General features: G+C 44.4%; 1 protein-coding gene across 1 annotated transcript in view; it reads right to left on the bottom strand.

Moving 5' to 3' along the window:
• Positions 1 to 21069, bottom strand: part of kcnt2b (potassium sodium-activated channel subfamily T member 2b) — a 40001-nt gene that overhangs the window by 9192 nt on the left and 9740 nt on the right. Inside the window, exons 2-16 of the mRNA XM_069674358.1 lie at positions 19725 to 19804; positions 18591 to 18693; positions 17427 to 17475; positions 16918 to 16977; positions 16103 to 16177; positions 15792 to 15875; positions 15294 to 15388; positions 14489 to 14669; positions 11392 to 11556; positions 10379 to 10515; positions 8946 to 9009; positions 7006 to 7114; positions 2044 to 2152; positions 648 to 800; positions 314 to 567 (exon numbers count right to left, since the gene is read on the bottom strand). Of these exons, the coding sequence (XP_069530459.1) occupies positions 314 to 567; positions 648 to 800; positions 2044 to 2152; positions 7006 to 7114; positions 8946 to 9009; positions 10379 to 10515; positions 11392 to 11556; positions 14489 to 14669; positions 15294 to 15388; positions 15792 to 15875; positions 16103 to 16177; positions 16918 to 16977; positions 17427 to 17475; positions 18591 to 18693; positions 19725 to 19804 (1718 nt within the window). The remainder of the gene's footprint in view (positions 1 to 313; positions 568 to 647; positions 801 to 2043; positions 2153 to 7005; positions 7115 to 8945; positions 9010 to 10378; positions 10516 to 11391; positions 11557 to 14488; positions 14670 to 15293; positions 15389 to 15791; positions 15876 to 16102; positions 16178 to 16917; positions 16978 to 17426; positions 17476 to 18590; positions 18694 to 19724; positions 19805 to 21069) is intronic.

Below are 21069 nucleotides of genomic sequence, written 5' to 3'. Positions count from 1 at the left end.
TGAGCTGGACAGTTTCTTTGTCGTCCACCAGGTGGTGTGTTTGTAAAACCCCCAGTATCTGACATTTCAGTTGCTCTTATCACGCATGTGACTTCCAATCAGATACATGATAATTCTGTGTGAAAGCTATGAATATTTTTATCACCCAGATATGTTTTAAATGTGAGAAATGCATAATTCTGACAGCTGTGACTGTGATGCTGTCTAAAACAGTTTAATAACACGTTTGCATGTTTGACCAACATAGAAACTGCGAACAGAAGGTCAGTGTGTAAATGTTACACAGCCTTTGTGCCGTGTCCATGTCACCGACCCATGCTGGCGATGATACTGTGGACTGGCAGGCGGGTGAGCCCGTGGTAAATGGTTTGGTGAACTCCCCTGGTATTTCCTCCCGTGCCGCCCCACGTTGGCTCCCTCTGGCCCCTGACGAACGCCGAGTTCTCCTCTTTGGAGATGTTGATGTAAAAGCATGTGTCAGAGCCCCCCATGATGTGGCAGGGACCAGGGTTCAGCAGGATGTTGGTGGTGTCCAATCTGCGTACTCCGATTAAACATACTCCATACCTGCAGCCGTGGAGACAAGGTCAGCTCAGCAGGTTGGTGCGTGTGTGTTAATTTCTTATCTCTTTGTCCTTTTGACTTACTTTTTGTGAGCATGAAAGGAGGCAAAGGTGAAACTCTTGCCCTGGTATTCCCCGAAGAATTTACTTTCCTCCAGGCGGATGTGATGCACCTCATTGGCCGAGCACCGCCGGTAGGTTCTGTGCCATTGGTCCGCGGAACACGCGCCGCCCTCCCTGAGACAGAAAAGGGGATTGATTGGCCACGTGGGGAAAGATTGACCTTTAAAACATTTAATACAAAGCATCCAGCTCAATGCCAGGGCAACATCTGAAGATTGTCCGCTCAAGGTTTCAGAGGTGACATCTTACATCTCTCTCTGGTCAATGCTTCAATCAGCGCATGAATGTACGCAAGGACACCCAGTCTGTTTGAACAATAGGTCCCAGATGTACACATTCACACAGCTAAGTGGACAGCATTTCTCTCAGGGGGATACGGCTTAAGACGTGGAGGCTAAAAGGTGATAACAGAAAGCGAGGTTGTGGGGGAAGTGTGAATGTGGGTAGCCTGTTTACAAAGACTGCATTATATAAGCAAGTGTTATAGTAAATTAGCAGTTTGCTGGAACGAAGAGCAAGGCATGGGAGAAGGAGGACAAATCTCCTGTAGCTTCGTCACAGACGATAAACCAAATGGCAGCAGCTCCAGATATAGAAGCGTACTTAAGTACCTGAGTTTGATTGTTTAACTCGTCAGACGCAAGCCACAGAGTATTTCTTAAACAACCAATTACATGTATTCCCACATAAAATAAATGAGATGCTGTCAACGCCCTGCTAATGTACGGATCACAGACTGTGGCTTTCAGATGACAGTCCTAATTAGAGATCCAACCAAAGAAAAGTAGACAGTTGCTGAAGTTCTGCCTGACTAAGATAGTGTGCATTGAACAATTTGCCCATATAAACTTCTTGTTCTGCTCGTGGTCGCTCCTGCATCAGATGATAAACTGACACCAAACTGTCGCATCGACCAGCAAGTGAAAGCTATGATTGAACCACCAACTCAAACAAGGAGTCTTTTTTTCCCTGCCGCTCTCGTATAGATTTGTATAAAGCTTCACACACATGACATGCTGTGTACGGTTCACTGATGTTTACCGTGACTTCTGGAATATCTCAAATCCATAAAACATGCAGTTTGAACATCAGAAGTTAGCGTAGTTAGAGTTCTTTATAAATGAACTCCTGGGTGAGATGACAGGTCGGACGCTTCTTACCTGTTGAGGGCTTGAAAGGCTCCTACACGTTGCTTGAAGGCCTCTTGGGGTGCCGTTCTGGACAAACAAAAACAAAAAAGTAATCATGAGGCAGCTCACTGCCAAGCACTACTTCTGCTGTATATTTGTTAGAACTGTAGAACCCTACAGAGAAGAATCAAAGAGCAAAAGGAATAGGGAGAAAGAAGTGAACTCACTGTCCTCTGGAGGAGTGGATCAATAGAGTGATGAGAGTCGAGGTACCGGGGCACACACAGTTTAAAGCCAGCATGGCGTACTTAAACTCCTCTTCACACACCACATGATCTGCAGGAGCAGGCAACGAGAGGAACATAGTGACCAAGGCCACACATGCATCAGCAAAACATAAACACACTCAAAGCTTCATAAAATCTTCAGCACTGAGAGCCCTGCAGGGAAGTCAAAGGTGTTTCTCCAGGCCCTTGACAGCGTGTGTAAGTGAGTGACAGACAAGGTTGATGGTGTCCTCCCATTAATCCACGTGTTACCAACATAAAGGGATCAGGGTTTAAGATTAACTGAATCACAGATGATCTCAGTTTATGCTTCCCTCGATATGACAGAGAGAATACAATTTCACTTGAGGTGCAAAAACAACAATAATACAAATTGCTTCTTTTGTTTAACCAACATTAAAAAACCTCAGTATATTTAATTTAGCTGATATCAATCAAGCGAAATTGTTCACATTCAAAAAGCTTGAACCAAAAAGCGTATACAATTTCATAATGAAAATCTTTTAATTTATTCATTTATTACGTTTTTGGGGGGATTGATTTACATTTTATTCATTTTCTGGCATCAACAAGAAGGTTACTTGCATACAGAACAGTTTAGACACCCCTACAAAATAAAAAGGCTCTGCAATAACAAACACAGTGACAAATTAAAGGAGTTTGCGGTTCCACAGCCACACAAACAAAAGGTAGAGAGAGCATCTGAGATTTATAGAGACCCCATTAATACACCTCAGTCTGTACCTCTAATGGTGGAGATTCCACTCTGTACATGTACTTAAATAGCGCTTTTCTAGTCCTTGCGACCTCTGAAAGCTGCTTTTACACTACATGTCACATTCACGCACACATTCATACACTGATGGCAGAGGCTGCTACGTTAAGTATCACATTCATACCCATTGGCTATGCAATTTGGGAGCAATTTGTTCAGGGTCTTGCCCAAGGACACTTCGAACCTCCGACCTTCCTATTGAAAGACGACCGACTCTACCACTGAGCCACAGCCGCCCCCTGTACATGAATTTGAATTAAACACAAGGTACTTGTGTCCTAATGCTCAGTGACGAAGCCCCTCCCCCTTTTGTCCTCATCCCACATGACCCTCAGTGGTCACTGCAACCCAAGCAGCAACTTCAACGTCAAGCAAGCTCCAGGTATTGACAGCGCAGATACAATAATGATTTTTAATTAAACACAATAAAGACAAATAAAGAGATTGTAGATAGAGGCGTGTTAGATAGAAGACGGGGAAGGCAGAGCCAGGGTGAGGTGCCCTGTCCGGGCTGTACGCTCTAACTCCCCCTGCTCCCTCATATTCGTGAGGGAAGAGAGGAGAGAAGAGACTAAGAGCCGAGTGTATGCATACAGCCATGACTCCATATGACACGCATTCCTTCAAGGCTAGTCTACTTAACTGCCAAAGATTTACAAGGGGAGTAAAGGGGGCCTTCCATTCTGAGACAATAAGCTTTCATCGCAGCATCAGTGCAGTCTGAACCCATTCAGGGGAAGAGAGGTGCTTGAGGGATGTATACAGAGAATATACAGACTGGTAGAATAAGGCACATCACACCCTGTGATTTGTGTGAATTTCAGACCTGTTTTGTATTTCAGGGCAGCTCCAAAAAATATGAGTCAGTGTACCCTCCCCATCCTTACATCGCCAGCATTCTGGGGTTTGTGTGAACTCAACTCGAACAGCTTCGATGGGGTCTAATAAACTGTTGTCATTTAATTTTCTGCCAATCAATTATCAGGGAAATGATTCAAGGTCCGCGCTTGCAATCATTTGTCCTCAAGGACCATAAAGCAAAAACAAAACAAAGGTTGTTTTCTCACACCGGGATCATTCATTCATCTCTTTATCGTAATAGTTAATTTCGCTGTCGGTAGGAAAGAACACCCTTATTACATGAATCATTACAGGACCTACTTTCTGCTGAAAATATTTTCAGAATAAATACTGTTGTTGAAGATGCTCTCTGGCTCTTACAAACACACATAATGTATGATGCATTAATCAATTAGACTGTGTAAATGTGTCCACGGCTTACCAATAAAAGACACAAGCACACAAACAAATATGTCTCTGTTGTAGTTTGGAAAATATCTAAATGTAACTTGATGTTTGTCTAACATGAATGAATCAAACAGAACAACTAACAGCTGTGTCAGAAATCCTCCATCATCCTCTTGCTCCCGCTGCCACACATTCCTTGTTTACTCCCGTGGGGTCAATTTGATGTCGCTGCTGCGGCCCACTGCTCCGTTTTTGGGAAGGGTGGAAAAGACCTGGCAATAAGCCAGTGCAGCACGCCTTATTAAACAGCCTTTCACTCACAGCATCAAACACTTAATGCAGCCCTGCTGCCTGTGAGCCAAACAGACCAAAGTGAACAAACACACATGACAGTCGAGTCTTTAACCTGTTGCCACACAGCCTCCTCTTTGAAAAACCAATAGAGGGATTCTTGTTTGTAGTAAGCCAATCAATGAATCAGACCCAGTGAGCATCCTTTCCTCCTGCTGTCTAATCGTGATTGCATTATCTTCACTGATGAGCACGCAGGCGTATGAGAGCTGCCTTGTTTACCAACAATGTTTGCTCTTAGCAGCACAACATGGCTGTGCGCTAAGCAGTAACTGGTGAGAAACGTCAGCGCCCGACATGATGTATAAGACTCGATCGGCTGCCAGACTGAGGAACAGGAGGCCAGCTGAAAGACAAACGCAGTAAATAAGTCGAGTCTGTTTGTGCCTGGAGTCGAGCAGGTGAGAAACACAACAATTAAAACAGCTGATTGTGGATCTCCTGTTGAGGTAGCAATGTTCCTTTGGCAGAACAGTACATCATTATGCAGCTCACACAGAAGCACACTGAGCAGTCTCTTCCTATTCAGCCAGTGAGTTTCTTTGAAGTGTTTATAGAGCAATGAGCATCTAAAAGCCCGCAGAGGCAGACACAAAAACATTTGTGATGCATCTACGCAGCAGCAGAGTTCATTACACACATGTTACACCATCTCCGCCTCCCTCTTACATTACTAACTCACGAGGCGCAAACGTACCCACTGGTGGACCTGAACCTCTCTTCACCACTGTGATCCCTTCACTTCCCATCTTCTTCTTCCCTTACCATTCACCACGGCCCCTCCATCCTGCTCTCTGTCCTTCAAGTGCGTGGACCCCGATCAGGAGAGAAACCAATTACTGACCTATACACACCGAGAACACGCACACGCACACACACTCTCTGTCTCTTTCTGTCGCCCTCACTCAGAAGAATCTGTGTTTTTGTACCTGTTGTGTTGTTTCCTATCACAGGCTGGTATTGAAGGTGTAACCCAGCGTCGGCAGGCTTGTTTGCGTATGTGTGGTTACATGCACCCTCTGCAGGAGTACAATTACAACCTGACCACGGGTCCATCGGTTGAGCTAATTAAATCAGTAGGGCATTATTGTTTGAATAAGTCAGCTGCTATCAACACGGTGCGGCTACAATGAGTCGAGAGCAGCGGGGGCGACCGGCAATTGTGGTTCAAAACATAAACTGGGGAGATAATGAATCGACACTCTGTAACCAATTCTGTTTGGTTACTCGGACAACTCAGGGTTTCCTGCCCTGCTGCCGCATCATACCGACAGATCTCTCCTAATGAACGCTTGGCTGTTATTAAGCTTTTCCTGCAGATCAAATTAAATCTTGTATCTCTTGCTCATTACGCCTCCCACACTAGCACTTAGTGAGTATATTTTAAGTTGTGTCAAAACATGGCGAATGCATTACATTAATGCCCGTGTGACTGCATACTGATTTCTCTAAGTGTACCCATGGTGACTTCAGCCTTAGAGGGACATTAGAGTCAGCAAAAGTGACTGTCAAACCTTTCCAACACTATGTCAGTACAAAGATAACGCATCGAACCATTTCATATACATATTACAGCTGTCTGACTCCGACGACAGGAAGGGGAGCTACCTGATACTCATAAAACAGAATGGATGTTATCATGGATGAACATGAATTCATCTCAATCCCCGCTCTGCAAATCACAAAGGGCTCAGTCTGGCTGTAGCAGCGAGGTGTTTAAACAGCACTGCAGGGGCATAGGAGGATCGCCTGCGGGGAGAGCTCGTCTGCCAAGTTAGCGTAAGAACAGAACTCATCAAAAGAAGGGGATTTTCTTTGCCAAAGGTAGCAAAGTAAAACATTAATCATTGATAGAGACAGCTGGGATGAGGGCGGCGAGCTAGAATTGAGTTTGACGTTCTCAAGGGCTGTAGGCAGAGACATGTGAGAGAGGGAGAGAGAGGGAGAGGAAAGGGTGAGAGAGAGTTTGGTTTCCTCTTCCTTCACTCTGGATGATTGACTGGCAAGACTGGCAAGAGAAGAAGGGACACTCTCCAAAAGGCAATGTAAAAACTCACAGAAAACCCTCAGTGGGCTTACAGCCAAGCCGAGCCAATCTGTCCAGCACTTCCCTCTGAGCTGGGAGGACAGAGAGCTGCGCTGCTGCAGCAAAGGCACGCCGCTGAGGGAGACTATTTTCAGGCTTACAAATCAAGCTGACAAACTCAGGTGCAGCGCAGACAGGGCAGCTCAGTTTCCCACGTCATCCCAGTGCAACACTTTAATGGCATAACAAAACGCTTCTCAATTCAACCAATCGTCTACAGTGGCTAGTGAAAACACAATGCCAGGCACAAGCTGCACAAAATCACCTGTCAAACTGAGCCGTGAAGATTTAGTTTTTTTCTGTAGATGTCATCCTTTTATTTCCTGCATCCTGAAGTGATCGAATAACAGTAGTCGCATCCAAAAAAAACGACCGACACACACTCCTTCAGCTGACACCTCAAATGGCAACCAGTGTATTTGATTTCCCACTCCCTGCCCACCTGCAAATTTGACGTGAAACTTGTTCTCTGGCTTGAGAATCTGGACATACAGCGGGCAATTTGGAGCGAAGTCTTTCACTGCCCAGGCTCGCAGGATGGTCTGATGATCCTGAGGAAAAAGGGATGAAAGCGTGGAGCGAGATGGATGGTGAGAGGTAGAATCCCATCATTAGCAGCATCAGATTGTAGCCCCTCTCTAATAATCCTTTGCACAGAGGTATTGCATGAGCATTTCAGAGTAATGAAATTCTGACATATGGAGAAGTATTCAAGGCTGCACAACATGTGGCAAAAAAAGAAGGGAATAAAACTGTCCCTGTGATTGCTAGATAGCTCTTATCACCATATTTACAGTTTTAAGTTCCTGCTAGTATGTTTGCAGGTATTCGTCATACACTGTATAAAAGATGTTTCATTTTAACCTGACGATGGAGATGAAAAATAAAGGGATAATTAAGATAGTGTTGTAGTTTCTCTTCAGGGCTAATCTATTCTATCTAAATGGTTCGTCTCGTGGTGGTTCAGCATGTAAAATCAGCATAGTTAATAGGATTCATCCTCTGTGGACACATTTTATTGTGATCCATCAAAATAGACCTAAGTGGCAGCCTGAATGCTCTCCTGACACTGTAGTCTATAAAGCCCTGTCACCATAGCTAACAGGCTTACTTCTTAAGATGTCATCTTTCAAAAGAAAATGTTTTTGTGCTGTTCAGAGATGCAACTGATCCAGTGATTATCTACAAGGTTAATTATTGAGTCTCTAAAATATCAAACAAATTATGAAGAACGCTCGTTACACTTTATAGGCCAAATTGACGTCTTCAAATTACTTCAAAAAGCAGGAAATACTCACGTGTGAGTTGCTGGAACCAGCAAATATTCATTAATAACTAATGAAACAGGTAATCTATTACATATGGAAGCACTAAGCATACATTTTATTTACTCCGTTTTCCCGTGATGACGAGTAATTTCGAGATGTTGACTTATTTATCCTGTTATCTCGAGATTACAACGCTGCTCCACCGTAACGTCAGATGATCATAACTCGTATCCCCAGAGTTGCAAAAGCGCAAAATGAACATCGAAACAGGCTTAAATTACCCTATTAGTGCTGGCGATGGCAGCATGACATATCCTGGTCTGTAATATCACAGTGACCAGGCTGTTGTTTTGTTTTCTAGATCACCGGATAATAATCTCGTTATCAGGAGAAAACAAGCTTTGCTATCCAGAGTTAATGAGAAAAATAAGTCGAGATCTTGAGAAAACAGTAAATAAAATGTATGGATGCATGTCCGCTTAGGGTTTCCGTAATTGCGAAAATATAGTAAGTCATTGTGTTCTCTCTGTTCTCAGTCAGATAGTCATTGCAGCTACAGTTTTGGTTAACTTCATACACATGTGACGCAGTCAGGGTAACTTGTCACTTCCATTTTATATAACATAAAGTTGTTTGGTGTTTCCTGCTGACAAAACTACTGGAGATTAATTTGCTTTTCATAAATTTCCAGTCTGTTCATTCGAGTGTTGATGAAACATTGTCATTGCATGTGCGGCTGTATGACACAACACCTGTAAAGTTAAGTGTTTGCACATATGCCAGAACTTTTTTGTGTCAAGCCTGGCTTTCCTCTACTCACAGCTTCAGTTGTTTTTTACTTTGAAATTGACGTTAAAGTGGAAAATTATAAAAAGTCCCCAACCACAAAAAACAAGCACAAAAACTCAGCTCAATGCAGTGAGCTAAATCATCCTGTTTCCATTGAATGCTGCTTAATTAGTTTTTTATGACACAATGTTCTCAAAAAGACGTTTTCATTTGGTTTAAAAAAAAAAGATACATTTTAAATCTTATTATCTAGCAACAAGCCTTAATGTGGATGTTTTGTAGTGTGAGGAGTCATGACGATACAGGGGAGCAGTGAGGAACGTACAGCAGCAATGCGGTCCACTTCAAACCGGTTACTGAGGATAAAGCAGGCCTCAGCATCGTCCATCCTGCAGGCAGTTAGTAGAGCACGTGGCCATGGGAGCGAGAGAGATAGATAAATAAATACAGAGAGAGAGAGAGAGAGAAAATCAGGAAGCGGTGAGGAGACAAGGCACAAGAAAGAGGGTGTTGTCATGTTATTGAGTGAGAGGACAAAAGAGAAAAAAGCAGGACAATAGAACAACAAACAAACCAACGTGTCTTTCAAGCCCACGCCATTTATGGATGAGATAGTAGGAGGCGCAGGGACAGGGAGATTAAGCATACAGGCATTTGTTCCTATTTTTTCTCTGTGACAAAACAAGCCCAAGGTGCTGCAGCTGTTTTATCACAAGCTGGGAGGTAAACAATAAGCAATAAGATTCAAATCGTAATTACAGCAGTTATTCCAAGGCTGTGGGTGCTTCAGTTGTTAATTATGAGCTGCAGCTCCTACATGGGTTTCATTTCACATGGGTCTGTTCTGGGGGGTTTCAGGGCTTCGTTTGTGCAGAATTAGTGTGTGATAATAAAGCTCTAACAGATGGATGATGGATTGGATTGATTGATTGATTGTTGGATTGATTTTTGGATGCATGGTTGGATGGAAGGATGGAAAGATGGATTGATGGATTGATGGATTACTGGATTACTGGATTACTGGATTGAATAATTGATTGATGGATGCACGGATTAATGGATGGATAAATGTATGGACAGGTGGATGGATTAATGGATAAATTGATTGATGAATTAATAGATGTATTGATCAATGGATTTCTTGATGGCAGATTACTCTATTGCTGGATGGATGGATGGATGGATGGATTGCTGGATGGATTGCTGGATGGATTGGTGGATGGATGGATGGATGGATGGATGGATGGATTGCTGGATGGATGATTAAGTGAATGGATTGCCGGATGGATGGATGGATGGATGGATTGCTGGATGGATTGCTGGATGGATTGGTGGATGGATGGATGGATGGATGGATTGCTGGATGGATACTTTAAATTGATGGATGGATGGATGGATGGATGGATGGATGGATGGATGGATGGATTGCTGGATTGCTGGATGGATGGATGGATGGATGGATGGACGGACGGACGGACGGAGACATACTTTGGATGGATGGATGGATGGATGGATGGATGGATGATTACATGAATGAATAACCAGAGGGATGGATGGACGGATGGACTGCTGGAAGGATTATTAGATTAATGGATTGTCGGATGGATGGATGGATGGATGGATACTTTGGATGGCTGGATGGCTGGATGGCTTGATGGCTTGATGGCTGGATGGCTTGATGGATAGATAGATAGATAGATAGATAGATAGATAGATAGATAGATAGATAGATAGATAGATAGGCTCAGAGTGACTCACTTGGCCCTCATCAGGTCCTGGTCTTTGAGGGCCGAACCCTGCAGGTAGATGACTCTCTGGGCCCACAGAGGAACATGAAGCACCCTCCTAACCTGGACATCCATCTCCGCAGGGCAAAGGATCACCACATAGTAGTCCTACACACACAAACAAACATAAACACGCAATTTGTATTGGGGCTGAAGAGGGTTTAACCGTAAAGGTTGAGACGTGTGTTAAGGCACATGCTTACTTTGCATCTACTGTGTTCATATTCAACAGAACTCATTCAGTCTGTAACCAGCTCCGAACTTTGATGCACTTTGTGGAATCGCTTTATATGCAGAAAGGACATAACCCTCATCCTTCAGGTGTCTTATTTATTTTATGTCTGTGTCTATTTGTCTAACGAAATTAACTGGGCCCATGCTCAGTGCATAGCTGGCAACCCAGGGAAAGGAAAGGAGTGGGCTGGCTCCAACCATGTAGATGATTAGGCAACACTGCAGAGGAGTAATGAAGCCAACGTGGATGGCAGGTAGGGCTCACCAGGTTTGGGGCCTTTTCGTGGTGTTGCCAAACAAGTAATTGAGGGCATGTTGGAACTGATACAACCAGAACACTTAGAGCAAATCTGTTGACATGCTGTATGTGCACTGGAGGCTTAAGCTTTGAAATTACACTCACAGTACGTATTTTATTGCATACTGGGCCCAAACTAGCTTGATGTCATAAAAATCCTGCTTTAATGATGACATCTTAAACTGCGATTCTGTAAAAAAGAGCGCTCCCTACACACACACATAATAACATTGAACAAAGAGATATGCACACATGGATGCACCCTCAAACAAACACACACATCTGCTCTAAAATGAATAACACAGCAGTTTGATCCACGGTATTGCTGAATAAATCCTCTGCTTTAACCTCAGCTGCTCTGGCTCCTGAAGAGGATTACAGACAACAAACACATGCAAACAAAAGACCCCCACACCCCCCCTTTAGTCCTACTTAAAACCATTTGGAGAGACCTGCAGTCGGGGGTGTGCGAAGAACTCATTGAGGAAGTCCATGAGGAGGTCGATCTTGAGACAGCTGACACACAGTACCACGTGCTTCTCCGTCTGTGCCCTGTAGCGGCTGTAGTTCCCCCCAGACTTCTGTCGCTCCATCCACAGAAAGGCCAGCTGCTCGAACTACATTCAGGATGACATCCATCACATTCAACAGATGGAAATTGGATTAAGTTAGCAGGAGTACAGGGAGGAGCCAGGTGGTATATGAAAAGAAATGATGCCATGTACTGTCTAATGTTTCCGTGTGATTAGGGAAAGTGTTAGGGGGGAATTAAGGAAAGAAGAGATTTGGTTCAGGATGGTGGCTGAGTGGAACATGATAAGAAAGGCCTGAGAACGTATAAATAATCATCTCGAGCTACATAGATAAAACCTGTTAACCTCATTTAACCTGAAGGTAAAAATTCCTCTTTAGTTCCATTTGTTTTCAAAGAATCTTCTTGATTTGTGTGACATAAAGCTGATACTAAAGAGTTGACAGATGGATGTACTGATGCTCCTTAGCAGCCACAGTCACAAAGACACAGCTGATAATGTTTCTATACATAAAGCTCGGCCACGTCAACAGAACTTAATAGACACATTTCATGTTTTCTGCCCGTTTTCTCTGGGATACTCTGGGAGCTGCGATCATGCTGGTTCAATCCATTCATTGTCTATACCGCTTATTCTGTTCAGGGTCTCTGGGGGGGAGCTGGAGCCGATCTCAGCAGTCTCAGCTGAGTGAGAAGCGAGGTACACCATGGACTGATCAATCACAGTGTCTCTCCGAAACATAGAGACACTCACACCCACACCTACGGGCAATATAGAGTCACCAAGTAACCTGACGAGCATGTCTTTGGACTGTGGTGATGCAAAGCGAGAACATGCAAACTCTGCATAGAAAGGCCCACCTCGTCCGAACCGGGGTTCAAACTAGGAGCCTTCTAGCTGTGAGGCAACAGCCCATGCTGTTACTCAGCCATCAGTTGCATACAGCTAGTACTCGATGGCACCAACTGTGGTAGATTTGTGATGCAAAAACCTTAGTCTTATTTGCATACAGATATCCTTTAAAGGCTAAAACTAAAACCTATAGATGGAGCTGTAAGAAAAATTCAGTAGCTGAATCCTGATGTGCCCTGTAGCTCCCTTTTGCAGCCTGGAGACTGCTCATGGCAGGAGTCAGAGCCGTCAGAGACGGGCCCACACACACGCACACACAGGGTGGAGTGGTGCTGGGGCAAAGGGGGGCTGGTTTCAAAATGTCAAGGGGTATTTATGGATGAAAGAATGGGAGAGAGAGAGAGAGGGGAGGATGACATGACACCCATGTTGTTGATTCGAAGGTCGCCATTTCTTTATGAGTCAGCTGCTGCAAGTTCAGCAAAAGTATCCGCATGGTTGTGTCTTGTTGAGAATGTTTGGGGAAGAGATGTGCTACCTGTTTTTTTTTCCTGATCGGAAAAACAAAACATTACTAACGTGTTTAGTTGATCAGACGTGCGTAGGATGCAGCCCTACGCCTACTGCTTATGTGACATGTATAAAAAACGAAAAGCAAAAAGGCTTTTAGCGTCAGCACGAATGAAATCCAATTTACAACAAAACAGAAATGTCAGTAAACCAAGTCATGTGTGAGTGTGATTTCCTGCCCAGAGAGACTCTTCTCCGCCTGCGGTTACAGCACACAGAGGAAATTCCTACGATTAGCACTTTCACATCTTCTGGGGCGACACACAGGTACGCCAGCAACCTCAGGGATAGAGGGTTTGCACAAATATGAGGAACCATGCAACTGATATGTTCGGCACTGTTTTTTTATCACTCCCTGCACAAATGGAGAGCGTGTGCGCGTGTGTATGTTGTTCCTGAAGTTCCCTCTGTGGAGCAGCTAAATGACAGGAGAGGGATTTGGGGAATTGAGCAAGTAAGAAAGACACTCTCTCTGTTCTCCGAGTAAAAATAGTGTTGTAAATCTACGTAGGATGCAATGAGTCATCACATTAGTGAGCAAGAGGGGAAATATACAGATTATTAGCCTTAACAGGGAAAATACTGACAAACACTTTTTTTTGCATGTCTATCCTCTGTCTGTCAATTTTATAAATGATCTAAAGAATATTCATGTTACTTCAAAGTAATAATCTCGAAGATTTTCATTTAATTAAATGTCATTTAAGTCCCTATCTATCTAGCATTATTATGGACTGGGCGTCTAAAGCCCTTTGTACACTGCTGTTCCGCCTCAGCGCCGCAACGAAGCTCCATCCTCATGCCACCTTTGTCATTTCACATTGGACCAAGCAAATCGTGCGCGAGGTGTCAACAAACAGCGTGTGCTTCAAATACACACACACAGCGTTGTTCCACCCTGCCGGCTACATAATTTACGCAGACGTCGTTTCGCCTCGGTTACTACCTCCGATGCCGGCTCAGAGGCAGAGCGACTTCGCCCCACCATTACGCCTCTGTGCGTGCTACACAGAAGACGGAACGTAACAGAGGCGTAATAATCCCGCCTTGAACCAGGAGTGTAAAAGGGGCTTGCAAGTAAACAGCAATCTACTATGGCTGAACAAACAAAGAAAAACCACACAGATACAACTTAAAAATAAGTGAAAATCCAAAGAAAAAATACACAATTGGACGCTCAGATGAAGGCAAACAGTCTAAAAAGAGAAGTGACCGAGGAAAATCAAGAGTTACAAACGTAACAAACAACACGCAATTGCCGTTTATCGGCGTGAGTGCTACCAAAGAGAACAAAACTGAGATCTTGGAGATTACCACTTTAAAGGCGCGTCTGTGCTGTGTTTATCAGAGATTTTTCCACCTCCTTATAAAATGAAGGATAGCCATGCAGAGCCCTGTCGGCCTCCTTAAACATTAAATTGAAAATAAAATGTGAGACAGGTCTTTGCCGTCAGAAGCTCAGTCTTCAAATCGATTCGTTTTTGGAACCACTTTAAAACTCACTTTCTATGATGTTATATATTTTCTGTTGCATTCAAACTTTGCAGCTGCTCTCTGCGATTGTTTTAGAGGTTATCACCATTTTGTTTCTCACCTGGATTGGAAGAACAATGAGTGCCACAAAGATCATGATGACCACCAAGAGCTGCGAGGGCCAGATTTGCGGGGTGACGTCTCCGAAGCCCACCGTGGAGAAAGTGACCACGCAGAAGTAGAGCGAGTCAAACAGGGTCAGGTTGTTCCCCGCTCGTTCGAGGTGTTGGATACCGCAGATGCTAACGGAGGTCGGCAGGGTGGGAGGAAACGGAGAGGGAAAGAAGAGCAAGTAAACATCAGTGAGAAAGAGACTTCACATGCTGGTACAGGAGCCTGCGGGGGCCATTATACATGTAGAGCTGTATTTCACACCTGTTATTATATGTGTGACTTTGTGCGTGTGGAGACTGGGGGCAGATGCATGCTTGAGTTGGCCACCTTTATAGAGACAGTTGTGTATATCGGTGTGCAAGCTGTGCGTTTATCATGTTCTTAAAGGGATGGATGAGTCAACAGGCAAATGTCAACCCTGGAATGACCGGAGAGCTTATTTCATGCTGTGTGGAGGATCTTCTTGATTAACTCAGGCTTTCACACCAGATATGCAGCGAGCTGACACATCCTCCACTGCACTGAAGCAATCGCCAGTTGTCATTTCAGAGCACTATCTCACTCACACAGTCACCAATTACCTCTCTGCTCTCTTTTTCTCTCTTAGCCCCAGGAGGATTTTTTTTTATTCTTTTGCAAGGCTCTGACAGCTTTCACTTCCTGCCCAATCTCCTTTTAATATCTCTTTTCCCCTCTTTATTTTTCTTTGTATCCCCCCCACTCAGTTCAGTATCAGCAGCGCAGGTACCCACCACGTAAACATGAGGCAGACCAGCGTGCTGATGAGTATCACCACCTGGTTAAACATGGCTGAGTGAGTCCGCTGGATCGCCCTGTGGAGATCATTCTGCATAGAGACAGGTATGAAAACGACAACAGACTAAGTGCTGCTTCATTAACGTGTGAAACGAGGATGCGGTGCAGTTGATGTATAGAAAAAAAGAAAGACAGCAACAAAGTGGAATGCATTTAAAAAGTGTGGGAATATATGAGATGGAGACAGTTTATTAAGAAATGTGGAGCAAGCTTAGTTATCTGGATGTCACAGGACAGATGGAGGCAGGGAATGTGAAAAGCTTTGATGCCAATCCTAAAGTGCTTAAATGTTTTGTGACTGATTTACCTTTGTGGCAGATAAAGCTGGTGAGCTCAGACAGAGAGGGGCAATGGCATGCCAAAAGAGTAACACAACCGAGCTGCTGAGATGGAAGTAATGAAATAATTGGATAAGGAGATAGTGCTTCACTCACTATCATGTTCTCCAAAGCGTGTTTGGCCAGCCAGCAGTTGAGAAATACAGGGATGAAGAGATTTCTGAAGGAGGGCAAAATCACCTGTCAAGAGGAGAAGAGGCTTCAGTCTGCTTGCTTCTCTGTCTCGTGATATTTTTTTTCCGTATGTCACAGGATTTCTCATGGGGAAAGTGTATGTGTGTGTGAGCATGTGCCTGCTGTGATACCCTCTCTGTAGCAGACGCTAAATGTGTGCATTCAAGTGGGGAGGATAGGACGGCGGCGCTTGAGCGCTGTCGGCGCTCTGCAATGAATATCCCCCCACTTACAGTGATCATGAAGGGGATGGCGCTGATCATCTCCAGAATGAAGGGGACACGTAAGACTTGCTCCCAAACGTTGCCCTGGAAACAAAAACCACACAGAGGGGTCAGGAAACTCCATTGTCATGGCGACCTCAGGGGATTACAGCATAACAGGGCCGATTGCGGAGAGTGGAAGGGGACAAATTAACCAAGCTTCTGCAAAATAGATATAATAGATCGGTATGTATAAGGGTTATACGACTCCCTTGTGGCCTTTGAGAGAGGAGGAAGCATTACTCAGTTTCCTCTAAGCTTTGCCGTGCAATTAAGATGTCAGCCATGGTCGTTTTATGTGTCTGCCACCTGCATATGACTGACCTGACTAGTGTAGGTGGACAGGCACAGGGTATGTCCACAGGAATCAGTCAACTCTAAATGCTAAGGCCTCTAGCCTCCAGAGTAATCTGCAGAGGGAGCCTTTATGGGCTTATAGAGTCAGGTACATCAAAGGCAGGGCAACCCGTTGATGGATTGGCCCCCCACAACAGCAACACAGGGGCCTCCCCCTAAAGTCCGTCTGATGTGTCAATAACAGGACGGAGCTGAGGAAGCCTCAAGCCCCGCTGGGATGCTTTGCAAATACGAAAGCAAAGGAGCAGCATCAGGGGACATAGGTAACTTTAGTTTAGTAGAATGAACACACAGAGAAGAGCAAAGTGGACAAACACCTCCCTCAAGCATATCACACACAGGTACGTCACACACACGCCACACGTGTTGACATCATAGCCACAGAAAGGCCTCAGATGGACCGCTGGGGGCCACGATGAGTGACTCACCTTGTAGCTGAGATACACAAGCAACATAGTTTCTGAAAAGCTGATGAAAGCCACGAGCACCTGCAAAAAACGGAGAGAGTAGAGAAAATGAGAGACGCAGACAAACAGGGGGAGCAGACACACACAGAGGAGTGAAGATATTCGGAGAGCTTAGAGAAATTACGAGTCGCAGGGATGGAAGAGCAGAGCGTGGGTGGAATCAGAAGGCGTGCTGATGATTGAGCTTGAAAGGGAACAGGTTTAACTGAAGCAATAGACAGTCTGGTGTCTGACTGTGCATGTGTGTGTGCGCGTGTGTGTGTGTAGTCTTACTGTGAGTGTAAATACTTGTGCCAGAGAAATGGATCTGAGGCACTGAAATCATGTGACTTAAATTAAAAGCTGACGAACCAATGAAATGGATGCGGAAATCGTGACGTGCCGCTGTGTGGGAGTGCGTTCATGTGTGCAGATATGTGTGTGTAAACAGTGTGAGGTCTTGTTTGCACAGAAGCACTGATCTATCTGACCTGCAGTGCCCACAGCGGTAGCGGTCTATCCACCCAGATGATCAGTTTCCTGCAGAGTGTAAGAAAGGGAAAGAGAGGGAGATAAAACGGCACAAAAATTAGACGGATGCGATTAAATATCAAAATTATTTTTGCCCACTCAACATGAACCGTTATCACACAGTCCATGTCACTACATTAAATTTAATTATGCTGTTTACAACAGTGACATTCATAGCTGCCGATTAATAACGTAGGAGAAAAGTTATATTCACACTGACAAATGGAAATTTACAGAATTATTCTTTTTTTTTTTTTTTCCCTAAAGACACCCTGGGGCTTATCATGGCCGCTTGCCTGCCTGTGCTCTGATTTGCTCCTGCGAGTCTGATGCCTGGAGCAGGAGGCGGCCCATCCCCTTCCTGAGCTCACTCTGTCAGGCTCCTTATTCATGTGGAGCCAGAGCTTAGCCAGTGTCACCAGCCACCAATTAGATCAATAGATCCCTGAGCAGGAGACATCGGCATCGCCTCAAGTCTTCCTACACTTCCTGGTTTCTCTCCCTCCCTCTGCTGTTGTATATTACATGCTTTATCTCCACTAGATCGCCGTTGATTAGGCGGCACAGGCACTACATACATATTACGTTGACAGGTAATCCATGCAGTTGGATTGTGACAAATGAATGTGGATCTAAAATGTTCAATATCACCATAGCGAATTGTATCAGTTAAGTGAAGTTGCATTGATTGGGTTGCACAATGTTTCCGACCAGTTAGCCGTCACCGCGGATGCTAGTCCTTCAGGTGGTGCAGTGTTAGGGTCCTTTTCTGCAGGGAGGAGCCGTCACTTCTAATAAGAGACTCACATACTTACCAGTCAAACTCGCTCCAGGGACGGGATGATGTGTTTTGTCGGGTGCAGTTCACTCCACTCACACTGCCAGGGGAAAAAAATAAAACACAAAACCAACAATGAAACTGGACTGACCCCCAGCTTAGTGCTAATATCAGTTCACTCTCCTGATTGCATCTCCACCCTCTCATTCAATCCCTTTACTGGATACTCTATACACACCCTTATCTCATCTATTGACCTGTTGCACTTGTTCCTGCTATCAGGCCTCCACAGTCACAAAGACTTTGGTTCAACTCATTAAGATCATGTTATCACCACTGCTCTCACCAGTCCTGTCTTTGCTCTTGCGGGTTGTCCAATAAGACTCTGACAATGTAGAGGAGGCAGCTGAGCACTTTCAGAGCAAAGTTAAACATTCGCACGCGCAGACCTGCAATGCAGAGAGAAGACGGTCAATTACAACAAGCACTGGCAGCTGACACATTCTCTATAATCTTTATCTTAATTAGTCACAAAACAAACGTGAAATGTTGGACAATACTTTGCTTAATATAACAGAAAATGTATTGCATTTTATTTTGCCTATATATCTTAAGATTCTTACATCCCAGTTTATTTTAAAATGATGGTATGCTAATGCTCATATGCTTAAAATGATAATCTCGAAGATTTTAATTTAAATAAATGTGTGTTAAGTAATTATCGATCGCCAAATGCAAGCACAGATTGCAAGGCCTTTGCATTTGCAGTATTACAGACTTGGTGTCTGTGGCGAATTCGCGGAAACAAATCACAAGCGGCGCCCAGTTAGTGACGCGTTTTCCATCACCCAGCACTGGTTGGTCTGCCAGAGAGGGTAGGTGGAGCTAAGCGGCTGCTTTTCCAGTCTCTGGAAGTGTTGCGGGTAAACAGTAATCTACTATGGCTGAACCAACAAAGAAAAGATGGATGACTACAAATACAACTTCAAAGTGAAAATCCAAACGTAACACATGCAACACTGGATATCTGGGAAGTGTGCTCCGGCAATTACTGTTTTGTCGCCATAGGTGCCGCCAAAGAGAACGAAACTGGGAACTTTGAGATTACAACTTTAAGCATTGATCTGACCCTTAATGAAAAGGATTTGGACTCATTTTTATGTACAAAATAGACCCTTATATAATCGATTCTGAAGTTTTTCATAACATCTATTTTAAAAGACTTTATGCATGCAGGAGAAATGTATAAAAACACATGAGTCCACAAATGATTCAAATTGCTACACAGTCACAAAAAGTGGACAAGAAGAACAACAGGTGATGAAATGCAGGGCAAGAATGACATCATACGACAAAATGAAGCATGTCTCTTCAATCACAAGATGAGGGGAACTGATGTGAAAAGGAAACAGGCAGCTGACAGGAAATTCACCCAGCTCATTACAAAGAGAAAACGAGATCCCAAACAAAGCCAACTCACTGGATCTTTGGTTTTTGATGAAGAACAGCTTGAGGCGCTCCTTGAAAGTGTTCTCATTCACATAGAACTCTACCTGCACCCTAAGAGAGGGACGGAGACACAGGCATAGACAAAAAGAGATAAAGAAGTAAGGAGGGTGCAAGGTGGAAAAAAAAAAGGATGAGGAGGCGCTGCAGGTGATTGAAGAGATGAGTGCTATACTTTTTGGAGTCAAAAGACAGAATCGAGGAAACAAGCGGAGACAGATTAAAGGGAAGAGATTAAAGGTGCGGGGAAAATGGTTAAAAAGGGCACAATTTGGAGATAGCAAGGGTGATAATGATTACTTGAACAGTGGAGAGTATGGAAATAAGACACGGGGTCTGGTTGCATTAAAGACTAATGGGTTTTTGAGGAAATGGTGATTCTGCTTCTGCCCATAGTCCCAGACAGCCGCAGTCAGTCTCGTTATCTCCACTGATTAAATATAGAGCAACAAATTACTTCCCTCTGATGTTTCTGCTGAACATGGGAGGCCATAATTACTGCTCTTTCTCCCTTTCTATTCTGGCACCCTCCTGTTAGAGGGACACACACACACGCACGCCAACACACAAGCAGTTACTGTACGCACACAGGCCTAAAATACAGGACTGCAGCACGGGTCATTAGGATTATTAGACCATTCACATGCCCATCTGACATGGACGCACATGGAGAGACATGATGAAAATGACAAAGAAACCCTCTTCAGACACCTCTTACATGTGTACAGGCGGCCAGACAGACTGGGGGTGACTGTATTTCCTGTCTGACCACCTCGGGGGAGAATTCTCAGTAGCTCTCCTTTCATCCTATGGAGGGAAAAGTGGATGACTCAGGTCGCGGATGAAAAACGCCAGGCCTTGCTCGCTGGTGGTCTCCTCACAACACACAGACAGATGAAAGAGAGGCAGAACACTGCAATCTATTCTCCTGTCTGCAGGAAGAGGAAGGGATGCTGTGTGCGTATGTGTGTGTGTGTGTGTGTGTGTGTGTTGGAGGAGCGTCTTCCCAGGGTTCCAGGGTGACTCTATACATGGTCAGACACACACAGACACACATCAAAACCTACAGCACACTTTCCCAGCAACATTTGGGGGGGGGTGGGGGGTAAGTTTCCTCTTTGTTGCTATGGCAACATGGGATTCGTTGTCTTTGCCCTCCCTCCCTCATGAGCAGATGTGAGCAAACACATACTTGTGAAGTGTGTTCAGCCATCGAAGCCGATAGCTCGCTCCGGCTCGTCGACGGCTCCCTTTGCTCAGAACAGCTGGCTAACAATAAGGCTTTTGCAAGCATGATGGAAAACAGAAGAACATGCAGA

The sequence above is a fragment of the Semicossyphus pulcher genome, unplaced genomic scaffold, assembly GCF_022749685.1.
Source record: "Semicossyphus pulcher isolate SPU_LCO1_2020_fin unplaced genomic scaffold, fSemPul1.0.p SCAF_23, whole genome shotgun sequence".
NCBI lineage: Eukaryota > Metazoa > Chordata > Actinopteri > Labriformes > Labridae > Semicossyphus > Semicossyphus pulcher.
Note: the sequence above shows the minus strand (reverse complement) of the source record. Positions and strands in the feature narration are given on the sequence as shown.